The sequence below is a fragment of the Solanum dulcamara genome, chromosome 12 (assembly GCF_947179165.1).
Source record: "Solanum dulcamara chromosome 12, daSolDulc1.2, whole genome shotgun sequence".
In the NCBI taxonomy this organism is placed as follows: Eukaryota; Viridiplantae; Streptophyta; class Magnoliopsida; order Solanales; family Solanaceae; genus Solanum; species Solanum dulcamara.
This window is the reverse complement of record NC_077248.1, coordinates 32,803,231-32,821,052: the sequence shown is the minus strand read 5'-3', so window position 1 is coordinate 32,821,052 and position 17,822 is coordinate 32,803,231. Positions and strand designations below refer to the sequence as shown.

Below are 17,822 nucleotides of genomic sequence, written 5' to 3'. Positions count from 1 at the left end.
TCTTTACTTTTTTTCTACCTACCTGACATACTTAGTACATTCAAACATACTAACGCAAATTCTTCCTACATTGTCTCATAATATAGGGACGGAGGACACTCAAAATCACCCCACTCATGGCTAGATATTTGCTTTAGATTTCAAAGAAGGTGGTGAGTCCTCATTCTACCAAGGACAAGACTTTTATTCATGTTACTATTTTCTACATTTTTCTTCTTTTGTTAGGGTGAGCTAGGATGTTGTCTTAAGCCCCCATCAAAGACTAAACTAGAGGCATGTTTAGATAATATTATAGTGTAGTCCAGTTTGACGTTTATAGGGTTGATCTCTCTTAGTCCCATTCCCCACTTAATGATTACTTTCACTCATATAAATGTTGGTAATTACCTTATGTATGAGATGTATAATAAGATGTCTTATGGTTGGGGTCCCTCGCATCCCGATCATCGTGTTATGACTAGGCCCTAGGTCGGGTCGTGACACACTGTTTTACACACACAACCTGTCCATCTTCCTCTTCTTGATCAAGAAACAAAAGTATCTCCTCCATCGCCTACACTTCCATTCTTCCCACCAAAATCACCCACAAAAGAAAATATGACAACTCCACCCACATCTAATGATGGACTGCAATTACCATCATCTGGGATTGTCCCTAAATTACTTCGCATCAGATATGCCTCATTTTTATGGAATTATGGAGTTATAAAGGCTCAAAATAGCTATGTTAGTGACAATGGAGGCCCAAAGAGACATCCTAGAAAATAACATACCTCCAGATCAAATTTTTACGACTGTTGTATAGATGTAGAACATTTTGTTGATAAGTTATAATAGGCTTACCGTTCCTTTTTGGTGAGAGGCTATGACTGCTTATATTTACTTATTTGGGTATCTCATATGTTGCAACACAAAACTTGTATGTCGCAACAAAAAACTTGTATCAAACATAAGGCACATTTATTGCAACTTGTGAGTTATATGTTGAAACATAACGATTCTATATATCAGCAAAAAAGTTATATGTTGCAGCATAAGAAGCATTGTTGCAACTCGTGAGTAATATGTTGAAACATAATATTTATTTGTTGCATAAAACCAGTAAAATATTGCAGCGTGACACTCAATTGTTGCAACTCATGAGAAATATGTTGAAACGTAAAGGTAATTAACATAATATTTTACATATAGGTTAAACATAACAAAATGCTAACTTAACATAAAAAAATAGAAAAAAATCGACCTAATACTTTACATTGCAAATTAATCTTTCAATAATTTTTCAACTAGAACCCCAGCCAAAAATATTGATAAGATAGATACATTTGCCTCTAGGTTCTAATTTCTTTTTATCCACTACTGTAGCAGATGAAGAGCAGATAATTTAACTCTATCTATTCGGATATTCCAATCTTTTAAAGTTACAACTTGATCATAACTTCTATACTACCGATACAAGCTTCCACTAATGCTGATCACCATTTTTGCATACTCTTGCCAAGTAGAGTGTATACCCTCTTTTTTTTCCTTAAAAATAATATAAAAAATACTTGGCCATAAGATGAGATTTAGACAAGAAAATAGAGTGAGGGAAGAAAATATTGAAAGTAGGAACAATGGAAGAACAAAAAATGGAAGAAAAAAGAGAAGCACTTCTTCTCATAAATAAAAGAAGGAACGCTGCCCAAGAAACAATTCTTGGTAAGTGGTAGTTTGACATTGGAGCTTTTCTAGTGGTTTAGAATTAGTGGTTTTAATTTAGAAGGCATTTTGGGTACAAAAGTAAATTGAATTGACTGATCCACCCTTTCCAGCCCCTTTTAATTACGAAAATAGCCCAAAAAGTGCTTTTGTGCCAATTTGTATCAAAATTTTCCGTGCCATCTAACAGTTTATCTTAAAATCACCAGTCAATTTTTTCATTTATTTACAAGGGCAAAATAGAAATACAATGACTAATATTTTCCAAAAATTTATTTTATCTACAAGAAATTTGATGACATTCTTCACACCTTCTCTTATATATTGTCGTGGACATAGTTTAGATTTAATCCCAATTTTTTCTTGTTCAAATATAATCATGTATATCTAGAAAGTATCAAATGATAATAATGGAAGAACGAAAGATCATCTTTTAAAGGTAGTAAAAAGGTGCTATTTTATCTTAAAACAGGTTAAGATTTCCCTGATGACTATATCTATACTAAGCATGAAATGTTAACTTGAAAACGAGGCTTAATAGCTTATTGGAGCCAATCACTTTTTTTTCTCTTTTTTCTTATTATCAACAATAAATAAAAATTAAATTCTTGCACATTATCTTAAATACTATATCATCTTTAAGTCACGGGAGATGGAATCAATAATTTTCTTCAAAAGTAAAAAAGAAACAAACACTGCTTGTAATGGTCATTTTAAAGAAAGAAATTTAAGCAAAGGAGTATTTATTTTTATCAATTTAATATTTGATATGTGGGTCATTGATTCATATGATATTAGCTCAATTTTCTGAAGGGCTTTCACGCAACACCTCCAGGAAATTAATCTATAACCTTGATAATAAATAATTTTTGTTATGAAACTATATAAAATAATAAGAAGAATATAGCAGAGAGAACACTTTTTATTTCTCTTGATTAATTAGAGATTGGGGGATTCTTTATAATGAGGAAACCCCTTATTTATAGGGGAAAATTGACTTGTTCCCTAATTAGGATTTTTAACCTTTCTCTATTGTATATGTTATCCGCTTCATCTAAAGCCTTGTTAGATAGCATGCCTTGTAATTTATTCCCTTTCCCCAGAATGTTGTATGTCTATGGTTGTCTAGCTACTAGAATATTATGAATCTCCTACTATGCTCCATATTTTATTTCATTGCCCTTCTATTATTTTTTTGAGGAGCATTGACTTTGTCTATAGAAGCAAACTCGTATATTTTGCTAGTCATAGTGTCTATAAGAGAAGTATTTTCTTAGCTTCTGCCTTTGTATTAGTAGTCTAACTCCGGCTATAGTGTCTACAAGTCTCCATTATTGCCTTAGCCTGTGTATTTGTAGTCTACTCCATCTCTACTTTTGTTGTGTAAAGTAGATCACCCTTTGCACTTCTTACACAAAACACTCTGCTATTTCCATCATCTTTTTATCACTTTTTTAGAATGGTAATTTTCATCTTTCTATCACTTTCACTTCCCCAGTACTCTTTTCTTGATATTGGTTCTGTTTTATAATAGTAATTTTGAATATTTTCTATGCCCTAATTTGTAGCACTGTATGTAATTAAGAAAAAAGTATTAATCTTTCATTGTTTGTTCACGAACTTAGATTTATGTGGACGAACAACATAGTCATTATCTTACATTTTGAGAGAAGAAGATAGGGTCATAAAGAGAAGAATATCTAATGCTAGATACAATAGTTTCTGCTTGTGTATTACATTTCTTGTACTCTTCAACTGTTGTATTAGTATAGTTTGTGCAGTTATTTTCAGTACGTACAACAGGTTGAGTTTGGACTGTGTTTCCTATATGTGTTTCTTTTTTAAACTCTTAATTCTTTGTTATTAAACTAATACACTTGTTTTTTTTTATAGCTCAACAATTTGAAAGTGAAGAATTTATCGTTCAAGAAAGTACAGAGCAAGTTGAAGTTTGCAAGGATTTAAAAAGATTATCTTATGTATATATGTTGCAAATTTCTTTTCTTTTTTTTTAATTAGGAGTTGATTAAAGTTAATGCCATACAAAATTTGGATATGGGATATTTATCTTTCTTTAGTGTCTTTAATTAATGATGATGTTTTATATCAATTCAATTATTTAATATATTTTTCGATGTGTGTGAAATTATTATTATTATTATTATTATTATTATTATTATTATTATTATTATTATTATTATTATTAGTATTAGTTTAGTCATATAATATTTATAATATAGTAATAATGTAGATTTTAGACTATCGTATGATTGGCATATCTAATATATTTTGAAATGACCATTAGCGAAGAAAAAATTGACCGCTAAAAGTATTGGTGTCGAAACTAGCATACAATTAACGAAAGGAATTTCGGTCGTTACAAATACTTTATTGATTGGATTATAGTTGCTGCTAATGATTTTTAATGATAGGATTGGTTAATTAGTGGAGGAAAATGTGGTCTCTATTAAAGGACATATTGATTGGAATTTATGTCGTCGTTAAAAGTTCATGCAAAGACCGAATAGAACCCCATAGTTAAACTTTTAACATCGTAGCTTTTAACGATGGGCGACGATCAGATTTGTTCCCGTCGTTAATGACCTATAGCGACCGGAATTTGAATTTTAACAACCAAATGTCTCCTCACTAAATGTCATTTTTCTAGTAGTGTCCTATGGTAAATCAGTTGTGTTTACTGGTAAGAAATAGGCTGATTTAGTCATTCGATCCACAATTATCCAAATCAAATCATACTATTGGCAAAATAGCGATAGACTAGTTATAAAATCGATGTTGATCATCTCCTATTTACACTCTAGAAGATCTATGTTCCAAGCCATGCTACATGGCCTCTGGTGCTCAACTTTGACTTATTGACAATTCGGGCACTTAGAAACAAAGTTTGCAATATTTCTCTTCATATCTTTCCACTAGTAGACTTCTCTATAGTCATGGTACAGTTTGGTGGAACCATGATGAATCAAACATCTGGAACTGCGGACCTCTTCATGACCCTATCTTAGATACTATCCACATTCAAAACATGTAGTTTGCCTTGGTACCTCAACACAACATCTCCCCCTCGTTCAAATCCATCACCTTCTACTTATGAACTTCTTATTTTAACTGAAGTAGGATAAGATACTTTTCTTGCTTTTCCTTCATTTCCACAGTAAGGACGATTCAGCCCCATTCTAGACTAGAACAACACCTTCATTAGAGTCTACAAGGAAAACTCCCAAATGTCCACATCAATGCACTTCCTTAGCCAACACTCTCTTTCCTTCCTTGATATGAGAGGTACTCCCCATAGATATTATGTTAATAGAATCAACAACAACGTTGGCCTTACCTAGGTGGTAAGAATGCTCATGTCATAATCCTCAAGGGTTCAAGCCATCTTCTCTGCCTAAGGTTTAGCTCCTTCTAAAGCTTTTGTGATTAGTGAACACATTCACATGCATGCCATAAAGGTATATTCAAAGAAAATATCGTTTCTGCCAACTCGAGATCATGCGTAGGATAAGTCTCCTAATGGATTGTAAGCTATCTGAAGGAATAGGCTATAACCTTAACTTTCTGAATCAATACACAACCAAGTTCCACTCTACATGGATCAAAATGTACAACGAACCCTTCTGTACTCTCTAGTAGGGTCAAAAGTAGAGAAATAGTCAATTGACATTTCAATTACATAAAGCTTTTCTCACAAGTTTCAAACAATTGAAACTTAGTCTCCTTCTTGGTTAACTTAGTAAACCGATAAGATATAGATGAGAATCCTTCCACAAACCACTTATAGTATTGGCTATATAAGTAGTCACCAATGATAAACTACCACCAGGAAAAAAAAAGTATAAACATCAAGGGAAAATACTTAAAGCATACTTGTGACATCATCTGGCGAGTTCTCCTGATCATGGTTACTAGCTATAACATACAAATGGTTTTAACATCCTCTTGCTCCTGATGTAGCATCCCTTTTCATAAAATTGCCTCATGGCACTGGTGATGAAAATTGTGCCTTATTGCTCCCAGTACCTTGTTTCCACATCGTAAAGTATCTTGGTAAGTGACTCAATTGTCCACACTTATAACAACCATTTTTGCAATCACATCACTCTCTAAGATGGCCTACAACACTTACCACAAGGTGTGTTTCGAATAGACCCTTGCGCCACACTACCTTGGGACTGAGACCTCCGACCCTTGAAACTTTGACTAGCCTAAAACTTGTTATTACTTCTATTTCCTGGTGTACGTTCACTTACTGATGATGGTGCATGCCTGGATGTCCCTTTTTGGAAGAAAGATCTATTACCATTACCACTCCTTTATTACCATTACCACTCGCTTGCTGACTGAGCTCATGACCTACTAATTTTGCCCTCTTATTCAGGTGCTCTTCCTTATCCCTCTTTTCATCTTCTTCAACCAGTTGAGCATACATCATGAGCCTAGAAATGTTCATGTCAGAAATCAAAAGTGAGGCCTTGAATTCCTTCTTCACATGTTTTCCCAATATAGAGACTAATTTTGTCATCCTAGATCTTTTATTCGGAACCATCTCCAAAGCATATTGAGATAGTTGGGCGAATTTAAGGCTATACTCCTTCGCGTTGAACCATTCCCACTTCAAATTCACAAACCCTTCCACCTTCGCCTCCCTTAGCTGTTACGAAAAGAATTTGTTCATAAATGCTTCCTTGAACATGTCACACCCCAAACTCACGTGGAACAACTACACCTATTTCCAAAATATATACCAAAGCCGACCTTTTTGAGCCACTTGTTAAAGGCATGACCGTCACACATAGTCAAGAAAACTAACAAGAATATCTTGGCTTAAAAACAATCTCTTGGCTGGCAAGGCCCCTATCAACAGCTCTAGAAAGAAAACAACTACTTCCAATAGTTAAGATAAAGTAATAAGAAGGTAGCACATAAGTCCTATTTAGGCCGTTGAGGCCTTCATGATATCTAGAAAAGTATAAAAAATATGCAAGCTATAAAGGCCACCATGATATCTATATAATAACTGAAAACATGAATACACAATGTAAACTAGGCCATTAAGCAGCTAACTACTACCAACACAACAACAAGGCTCAATTGGCTAACAAGATGTACCTAATAAACAAAAAAGGCCAAAGTGGCCACAATCATAGCTTTACAACCCAACTGACCAGTCTATAAGCCTTTCTGAATACAATACTTGGTGGAATAGGGACCCAACCTACCCAAAAACTATAAATAGCAAAAAGTCAAACCTCTAAGACTTTGGCGACCCTTGAAAGGAAAGGAGCCAACCAAATCGCTGAAGCTTAGCTATGCTACTTGGCAGGTCTGTTTGTTCGTCACTCAAAATCTGTAGGCATGAATACAGTACCCCTAGGCAAGGGGCATCAGTACTGAATAAAGTAACGAGCATGTAAGGCAAATAGTAAGCTTAAACTAAAGTATAAGTAGTGAAAGAATAGGGATGGGGTGACACACAAGTAAAATACCTTATCTCACTATATTAAGACATTATAACACATAACAAGTAATAACCTGACCTGGCCCCCATAAGCATGGTAAGTACAAATAGAACACAATCACTAAAAGTCCAAACGAGCGTAAACAATTGTTAAATACCCATATTAGCCCCCTTACCTGGATCCTAATGATAATCTGATCTGAACTATCTGAATATACATGTGTCATGAATCAATACAACTCTGAAGCTCTGTGGTACAATACATATATACTGACCCATAGGTATAGCCTACTAGTCCCATAGGTATGGTCTACCCGACCTGTAGGCTCGGTCTACCTGGCTTGTAGCCTTAATATAATAGTAAATCAGTATGCTCAAGAACCCAACAGTGTCAGTGTCTACTGAGGCCAAAACAAGCTCATAGGTGGAAGTTAGACGATAAAATATCACAATAATAACAACTAATTATAATTAATCAAACCATAATTATAACATGCTCTTCTGAGCTACTAGGCAAGGAGTAGAGTGTAGGTGAAAGAAATTAATCATACGGTGGTAGCCAACCCAATAGGATAAGGCTACAAATCATATAAGGACTATAAAATAAGCCATGACAAGCTTAGGCCATTAGGATCATATATGAAGAGAAATAATTATCTTAACATACCTTTCAACCAAAGCCCAAAAGATGTCGCTATGAAGCTTGACCAACCAAAAATAAGGCTACAATGTAAAATCAACCAGGCTACAAGAACAAGCAATAACTAATCGAGTAAGTGCTTGTGTCAAACTCCTGACCAGCCAAGTCCAATACATAAAATGAGGCCAACAACAATAATAAACAACAGATAAATCCAATGAAGAAATTTCAATAATATCTCGAAGAAGCGACAAGCTCCTGAGGCAACTTAATTATGCATTCTCTACGCTGTTCAACCTGAAAACCATCGAAGACAACCCGAATAAGAATTGCACCATTCCACCCATTACCTCTAGAACCGTAAAATCATCAATCAACAATAATAATATCCCAAATATCTAAGGAAAAGGGTCTGCCCAAAGCCACAATATCAAAAACACCACCACGTGACTCAAAAATCAATAGAAATGATACTAGGATATGGAATTATGAAGGAGGGTTGTAAAAAAAAGGTTACCTCAACAAAAATATTGAAAATAAGAAGCTTGAAAATCTGTCTCCTTGTAGAAACAATAAACAAAGCATAATTCAACAAGAAAACTATACCATAATGATGAGCTCGCAACGTAGAGCAACTTCCGTTAAACTTCCGAGTTGAAATGATTAGCACCCATGGAGTATTTAGATGCTTGATTTTTGATTTTTCTGTGTATTTAGATCCATTTTAGAGAAAAAGAAATGAAGTAGATGGATATATATAAAGAAAAACTGTCTTAGAGCTTGGGGGACCCACTTGAGGCTCCTAATTGTGCAGTCTCATGAAAATGAGAATATCTCTCAATTCTGATGTCAGATTGACAAATGGTTTAGTTTGTTAGAAACTAGATTCGTAGACATTTTATTTTATAGTTCATATATATTGTAAATCCTCATATAGTAGGATAATAAAGCTAAGACATTTGACCCAAAATTTCAGAGAATTCCTTAACGAAATTTACAATACCTTTTTTTGACTTTTATCTCACAACTTCCTTGACTTCCACACTTAACATATGAACTTTGCGAAATTAAAATAACTCATAAAAAATTCTTCCTAATATGTTAAGAAGTATTAGTCCTATACCAACAGGCGAAGTGTTACATCCTTCTCCCCTTAGGGACATTCGTCCTCGAATTGTTATAATACTTGTACGTCATAGAAAATAATAAAAGAACTCATATAACACCTATGTAACATACCTAATATACTCAAAGGAGGGTCTATTCATATGAAGGAATGAAAAGTGGGGATATTTGAACTTCATATATTCCTCAGCTTCCCACGTCTACTTGTCAACATTACGGCTCCAACATAATACATTCACAGAAGCTATATTCTTATTTCGTAATATTCTTATAGCGATCTACTATGGAAGAAAAAGCCTTCTTTATAAGATAACTCCTTTGAAATCTAAACATCTGTTGTTGGCACTATACGTGGTGGATCTCCAATATACTTTTATAACATAGAAAAATGAATAACATGGTGTACTGCTTCTAACTCTGGAGGCAACTTTAAATCATAGGCAACTTGCCCTATATGTTGCACGATGTGATAAGGCCCAACGTACCGAGGGCTTAAGTTTTATTTTTTGCCAAATATCATAATGCCCTTTATAGACAAAAGTTATAGAAACACCCATCAACATCAAACTCCAAATCTCGCTGCCAAATATCCGCATATGATTTTTCATGGCTCTAAGATGTCAAAACCTTCTCTCTAATTAACTTCACTTGTTTTGTCGCCTGCGGTACTATTTCTAGTCCAAACAATCTTGATTCTCCAACCTCGAACCAACCAAGAGGTGATCTACATTATTTTCCTTTTAAAGCCTCATATGGCACCATACCGATATTGAAATGATATATATTATTAAAAGAAAACTCGATAAGTGGCAAGTGATCATCCCAATTTCCTTTGAAATATAACACCCACACCCACAACATATCTTTGAGCGTATGGCTCATACATTCCACTTGGTTGTCAGTCTAAGGATTAAATGTTTTACTAAGATTTACCTGCATCCCCAAACCCATCTAGAAAGATTTCAAAAAGTGTGTTATAAATTATGCTCCTCTATCTGAAATAATTGATATACACCATACAATCTAAAAAAACTCTAACATCTAGCCCTGCATAATCTTCTGCTGAAAATGTGGTCCTTACCGATAAAAAATAGGATGATTTTATCAACTTGTTGACAATCACCTAAATGTAATCAATTTCGATCGCGAGCGTGTTAAAACTATAAAACATTCCATATTTATTGCCTGCCACTTCTATAATGGAATGGGTATCTCTTGAGTCATCCCATTGAATATTTGGTGCTTGACCTTCAGTTGATTGCAATTAGGACACTGTGCTACAAACTCAGCAATATCTTTCTTTATCCCAGGCCATCATTACATCTTTTTAGTATCGTGATACATCTTTGTAGAGCCTGGATGAATGAAATATAAAGATTAGTATGTTTCCCCCATAATCAGGTGTCGAAGACCAAAAACATCTGGAACACACAACTGATGCCCATATCTAAGAATTCAATCTTTTGCTATATTGAAGCTAAAGACTCATATTGCTGAGCCTTACCCTTGAGTTGCTCGAAGCTAGGATCCTTGTGTTGTTGTTCCTTTACCTTAGCAACTAGAGATGGTATGGATGAGTCCTGTATTATGACTCCATCATTAGAAATGAAATACCTAACCCTCAAGTTAGCTAACTGATAAATCTCTTAAGCTATCTCCCACTTCTCCACTCCCAAATATGATAAGTCACCCATCAATTTATGACATAGGGTATTAGCTACTACGTTTGCCTTCCATGTATTGAATAAGATTTCCACATCATAAGCTTTCAACAACTCGAGCCATTGGCGCTGTCATAGATTCAATTCCTTTTATATGAAAATATACTGGAGGATTTTATGATATGTGTAAACATCAATATGCATTCTATGTATGTTATGCCTCCATATCTTCAACGAATGAATAACTGCGGTCAACTCTAAATTATGGGTCAGGTAGCTTTTCTTGTGTTGCTTTACCTGTCTAGAAATATAAGCAATTACCTTATCATGTTGCATTAGGACTCAACCCCACCCAATGCCTAAAATGTCCCAATACACCGTATATCCCTCTTGACACTCTAGAAAGGTAAAAATTAATGTTGAAGTCATTCTATCTTTTAACTTCTATTCGCATGTTGTGGTCCACTGAAACTTATCCTCATTCTGAGTTAGCTTAGTCAACGGTGCCAAAAGCAAAGAGAATACCTCTACAAACCTCCTATAGTATCCTGCTAAGCTCAAAAAGTTACGAAGTTCTGTTGGGGTCATGTGTTTAGTCTAAGTCTTCAAAGCCTCAATATTTTGCATGACAACATGTATACCAGCATTTGATACAATATGTCCCAACAAAGCCACAAAATATAACAGAACTCATATTTTGAGATGTTAGCAAATAATTTCTTACCTCAAAGTACCTGAAGCACTGCTCGAAGATGGTCTCTATGATCCAACTCTGATTTTGAATATACGAGAATATCATCAATAAACACAATGACAAATAAGTCTAAGAATGGCCTAAATATGTTGTTCATCAGGTCCATAATTACTGTTGGAGCATTTGTCAATCCAAAATACATCACAACAAACTCAAAATGTCCATATCTGGTCCTAAAGGTTGTCTTTGGAATATCAGTCTCCCAAACCCGCACTTGATGGTACCCTGAAAACAAATCAATCTTTTAGAAATATCATGCACCTTGTAGCTTATCAAACAAGCCATCAATCCTAGGCAGCGGGTATTTTTTCTTTATAGTTACCTTATTAAGCTGCCAGTAGTCTACACATATGCACAATGACCCATCTTTCTTCCGTAAAAACAACACTAATGCAGCCCACAACAAAGCACTCGGCATAATGAATCCCTTATCTAATAAACAAATTAGTTACTCCTTCAATTCTTTCAGTTCTTCTAGTGCCTTTCTATATGGGAAATTGACATCTGGTAATATATCAATAACAAAATTAATCTTTCATTCTGGGAATACTAGGTAGCTCATCTAGAAAGACATCTAGAAATTACTTAAACTCTAAAATAATTGAAGTGTCAGTGGGTCAACATCAATATCTTGAACTCGAGTGGTATGGTAAATGCCACCTTTGGTGATCATTTTCTTTACCTCCTGATAGGAAATAAGCCTACCTTTTGGCATTGCCGCATTACCCTCCTAGCCATAAGAATAACATGATGTGGAGTCCTGACAGCATCGTTCAAGATGTGATCTACCACAAGTATCATAATATGGCACAAATGATCTAGATTGCTCTAGGCAACTATATTGTTGCAGGCCCAAAGTCTGTGAACTCTCCCTTAGGCCTGACTGTCCTCGATGATCATATATACTACTCTGGGATTGCTATAGTGGAGACCTAGGTGTCCTACTAGAATACCTGGGTCTAGGACCCCCATGAAAATCTTGCAAAAAATTAGTAGGTTTAATCGCCTCTACTGCCCCCTCTCAGCTCGCTCAACTCTAAATTGCTGATGTATGAACTCATCTTGATTTTGAGCTACCGCCTGTATACGGAATATATGAATATCCTTTTTCATTGCTGCTATTTTACAAGCCTAAACATAATATGAAGCCTTCCCTCCTATAAATATTTACATTCTAGCATCCATCATATTACCGATCATTGGTGCATACTTAGCAGGGAAATCAACCCGAAGCTTGTAGTCCCTTACATTCATACTACTCTGGCAAAGCTTTAAGAACTGATCAATTCGGACATCTTAAATCTCTCTAGGTAGATATTAATCTAAAAAGGCCTCATTGAAGGGATCAAAAGTGGTTGGGGTACCTACATTGGCCTTTATGGATCTCTTCTATTCCTCGTATCGTAGAACTGCTATGCCTCTAAGCTTGAATGTTGCTAACTCAACAGACTCTGTAGATGAAGCATGCATAACCCTAAAAATCCTTTCTAGTTGGTCAATAAAGTGTTGAGGGCCCTCTATGCGGTCTATCCCAGAATATAAGGGAGGACTCAAGGCAAGGATCTCTCACTCCCTCGACAGTTTGGGCCTTTAAAAGGTCCAGATACATTTGTTTCCACTACGTGACGCTGCATGGCTTTACTAAGTGAATGTATAAACTATGCTACTGAATTCTTGATCTATATAAATAGGAATAATTGAAAGTGACTCTAGATGTTCTTTAGGTCTCCAGATGTAAAAGTGATACAAGGGTGAGAGGTAAAGATGTCTCCCCTACTTTCTCTAGCAGAACTGGCTCGATAATTGGTACTCTCCTCGTACCCTTACCTATGGTTGAGTCTAAATTTTGTCCAGCTGTTATTTGATATGTCACTAGCATTTCTCTCTCAGTACAAGGATAATAACAATTATAAGTCGAAGAACTCAATCCTTATAACTCAACTTTATAGCATGATTTGAGAAGAAGGAGGGTAATATTCCTGAATAATATCAATAGCTTCTTGCTTATACAATGTGGTGCACAATACATTTATAAACAAGACTCTACCAGACACTACTTATAGACTCCCTGAGGTACTACATATCTCTAATACCAAGTTTGTCACACCCCAAACTCAAGGGGCGCAACTGGCACTTATTGCCAAAATTTAGACCATATCCGACCTTACTGAGCCACTTGCTAAAGGTTCATGGCAGCCACACACATTAAAGAAGTTAAACAAGTATATCTCTGCTTAAAAATAAGCCCTTGGCCTGCAAGGCCCCTATCAAAACCTCTAGAAAGAAAACAACTACTCCCAATAGTTCTTATAAAGCAATAAGCACGTAGCACATAAGCCCTGTTTGGGTCGTTGAGGCCACCATAACATCTAGAAAATCATAAATGATATGTGGGACGTTAAGGCCACCATGATATCTATATAATAACTAAAATCATGAATACACAATGTAAACTAGGCCATTAAGCTGCTAACACAACAACAAGGCCCAATTAGCTAATAAGATATAGCTAATAAACATAAACGGCCAAATGGCCACCATTGTAGCAATACAACCCAACTGACAATTCTTCAAGCCTCTATGAATACAATACTTAGTAGTACAGGGCCCCAACCTATCCAAAAACTATAAATAGAAAAAATGGTAACCACTAAGACTTTGGCGACCCCTAAATGAAAAGGAGCCAACAAACCGCTGAAGCTCGTCTATGCCACTCGAAAGGTCTTTCTAATAATCACTCAAAACCTATAGGCATAAATGCAGTGCCCCCAGGCAAGGGGCATCAATACTGAATAAAATACCGAGCATGTAAGGCAAATAGAAACTTGAAACTGTAGTATAAGTACTGAACAAAAAGGGCGGGTGTGAAACACAAGTATAATACCTTATCTCCCTATAATAAGACATTTAACACATAACAATTTATAACTTGACCTTTCACCCATAGGCCTGGTAGGTACGAATAGCACACAATCACTATTAATACTAACGAGTACAAATAATCGCTAAATACCCATATTATCCCCTTTACCTGGATTCCAATGATAATCTGATATGAAGTATCTGAATGTACATGTGCCATGAATCAATGCAACTTTGAAGCTTAGTGGTACAATACATAAATTCTGCCCATAGTTCCAGTATGCTTGGCCCGTAGGTTCGGTCTACCCTGCCCCCATAGGCTCGGTATAACAATCAATCTATATGCTCAAGAACGCTGTAGTGCGAGTGTCTGCTGAGGCCAAAAAAATCTCATAGGTGGCAGCTAGACGATAAAACATCATAACAATAACAAGTAATCATAATTAATCAAACATAATTATAATATGCTCTTCTAGGAAACTAGGCAAGGAGTAGGGTGTAGGTGATGGACATTAATCATATGGTGGTAGCCAACTCAATAGGGTAAGACTACAAATCATATAAGGACTATAAAATAGGCCATGAAAATATTAGTCCATCAGGATCATGCCAAAAGAGAAATAATTGCCTTAACATACCTTCCAACCAAAGCCCAAAGGATGTCGCTATGAAGCTTGGCCAACCAAAAATAGTGCTACAAGATGAAATCAACAAGGCTGCAAGAATAATCCATAACTAGTTGATACGGTGCTTGTGTCAAACTCGTGACCAGCCAAGCCCAATACATAAAATGAGACCAACAACAACAACAACAAACAGTAGCTAAATCCAATGAAGAAATTCTAACATTATGAAGGAGGGTTGTAAAAAGAAGGTTACCTCAACAAAAATATTGGAAATAAGAAGTTTGAAAATTTGTCTCCTTTCAGCAAAAACAAACAAAGCTTAATTCAAGAAAACTATACCACAATGATGAGCTCTCAATGTAGAGCAACTTCCGTTAAACTTTCGAGTTGAAATGATCAACACCTATGGAGTCTTTAGTGGATTGATTTCTTATTTTACAGTGTATTTATATAATTTTTGTAGAAAAATAAACAACGAAAATGGATATATATATATATAAAGCAAAACTGACTTAGAGCTTGGGGGACCCACTTGAGGTGCCTGCTTGTGCAGTCTCACAAAAATGATATCTCTCAATTATTAAGTTTTATTGACAAAAAATTTAGTTTTTTAGAAACTAAACTCGTAGACCTTTGATTTGATAGTTCATGGACATTCTAACTCCTCATATATTAGGAGAAAAGTGCTGATACATTTGACCCAAAATTTGAGAGAATTCCTTAATGTCATTTACAATATCGTTTACTGACTTTTATTTCACAACTTCCTTGACTTCCACACTTAACATACGAAATTTGTGCAATTAAAATAAATCATAAAAAATCCTTCCTGATATGTTAAGAAGTCTTAGTCTTATTCTAACAGTACACGCTAATTCGAATGTTCAAACAGGTGGGGTGTTACAGAACTCATTCCTTACAGTCGGTTCATCATTCTGACCATGACTTTCCTCCCACTAATTTTACAAATTTTTCACTACATCCTTGAGTTGATAATATAATGACCCTCATTGTCATTTTCATGTTTTCTCATGCTTTTACTATTTCCCCCTCCCCATAGCTTCTTTGTTACATTTTTAAGGTGTCGAGAATGGTGGTATACTTTCCAAGGAAGTCAGGTAAGTTTTGAGTGATTTTTGCCATTTTTGAGGCCTAAGGCTTGAAAGAGTTGGCTTTAGTCAATATTCAAAGAGTTTGATGTCGGATGAAGATTCTTTTTATTATTTAAGCTCCAAAAGGGTCATTTTGGTCTAATATGATGATTGGTTTGGGATTTAGGTTTTTCATTTTGATTTTGTGTGATTAGGCAATAGAGTTTTGAAGTTTTGACCAAAGTTTGACTTTGATCAAAATTCTAGGTAAACATGCTTAGATTGAAATTCTGTCAGTTCGGTTAGCTCTAGAATTGCCAAGGGTTAGCTCTAGAATGCCAAGTTTTGTCAAGAACGATCTTTGGTTTGATTCCCAAGGATTTCAAGATGAGTTTACAAATTTAGGTGCTTGGTTTGTTAATTCTTTGTAAATGTTGACTTTACTCAACATTTTGAAGAGATGACCTCTGTTATTTGTTTTATTGATTATGTTGAGTCCAAAATACCATTTCCAATATGGTACAATGGTTTATTTGTGTCTATGGGGTTCCGAACGTGTTCTAAGCCCCTGATGAGGACTTTTTCATCCTTAGGTATTTGCGGATATGCAGCTACTAGTGCAGTTAACATTACTTCTCCATGATTGTGGCCCCTTGACTATGTTTGTAGAGGTTTGTCTGTGATATGCTTTGCATTTGCGGGAGGACCTCCACATATACAAAGGCGAATTATCCGATGCTCCGCGATCGCGGGAGGAGCTCCACATTTAAGAAGAGCACTGGGTTAGTGCTCAGCATTTGCATACTAGCTTTTTTGTTTGCGAAGGGTCAGTTGGCTAACCTCCGTATTTGTGGAGATATTCTCTACATTTTCGAAGGCCAATAGGCTTGGCACCGGAGAGCTTTTTATGCTCGCTTTTAGCAAGTAATCTCTTACTCCTAGCATAGAAAAATCATGATTTTGAGAGAAATCCTTGGCCAAATTTTGTGATTCTTGTTGGAGGGTGTTGGAATTTTGTTTGGGTACATTCTGGGGTCATTGAATCTTCCATTTATCTTGGTAATTTCCATTAATTTCTCCTAAACTTCAATTTTTGATCATTTTTGACTCCTCTAATTGTAGGACAATTTTGAGATGATTTTTTGCTTGGATTGTGCACATTTTTTTAGCACAAAATTCTTGAGCTCATTGGAATCTTGTGGCGGAGTCATTCTTGCATTTTTGTACATGAGTCCCAAGATCTAATTTTGTCTCATTTGGATTCCAAATTTATAAATTGTATGGCATGGCACCATTTAGAGGTTGTAGGGAAAATAAGCTCCAGAATAGATGTTCAGGTGCGGTTTCAACCTTGAGGTAGGTTACAATTTCTTTGTTCAAGGTTTTTTTGGATAGTTTTATGTATATATATTAGAGTAGTTGGATCGCTAGGAGGTATTATAGGTAGTGATTTTTGGATTGTATGATCTGTATCATTGAAATGGTCATATCCGAGAGCTTTAGTTAATTTTTAGCCATTAGCCTTAGGTTAGGTTGATTGTTGGACTATTTGGAGAATTTAGCTCCTTAGAGTGCTTTAAGGTGATAAACATAGTACTTGCATGATTTTTGGGTGTTTTGAGTTGTTGGTGTCTTTGTGTAATATTTGGGTTATTCACTTTATCTGTACTTGTTGGTCCCGAGGCCTTTGAATTGGACTGACTAGAGTTCCAAGTTAGTATCGCTAATCTATGACTGTTGTTTGCCTAATTTTGTTATGATGCATATGTAGTGAGGTTTGTTGATTCCGATAGGTTGCATTTATGTTAATTGCTTGGGTGTTGGTAATATGACTTAACTTGATGGGGGCTCAGGCTTAAGACCCCATTCACATGGTTTTA

General features: G+C 35.5%; 1 protein-coding gene across 1 annotated transcript; it reads right to left on the bottom strand.

Annotated features, from left to right (window-relative positions):
* Nucleotides 1-5,971: 5,971 nt before the first annotated feature.
* LOC129875711 (uncharacterized) lies at nt 5,972-11,781 on the bottom strand. The gene is made up of 3 exons (XM_055950976.1): nt 11,686-11,781; nt 11,344-11,604; nt 5,972-6,376 (listed from the first exon to the last, which is right to left on the bottom strand). Exons 1-3 carry the CDS (start codon nt 11,779-11,781, stop codon nt 5,972-5,974), a joined length of 762 nt encoding a protein of 253 aa, XP_055806951.1.
* Between the last annotated feature and the right edge of the window lie 6,041 nt (nt 11,782-17,822).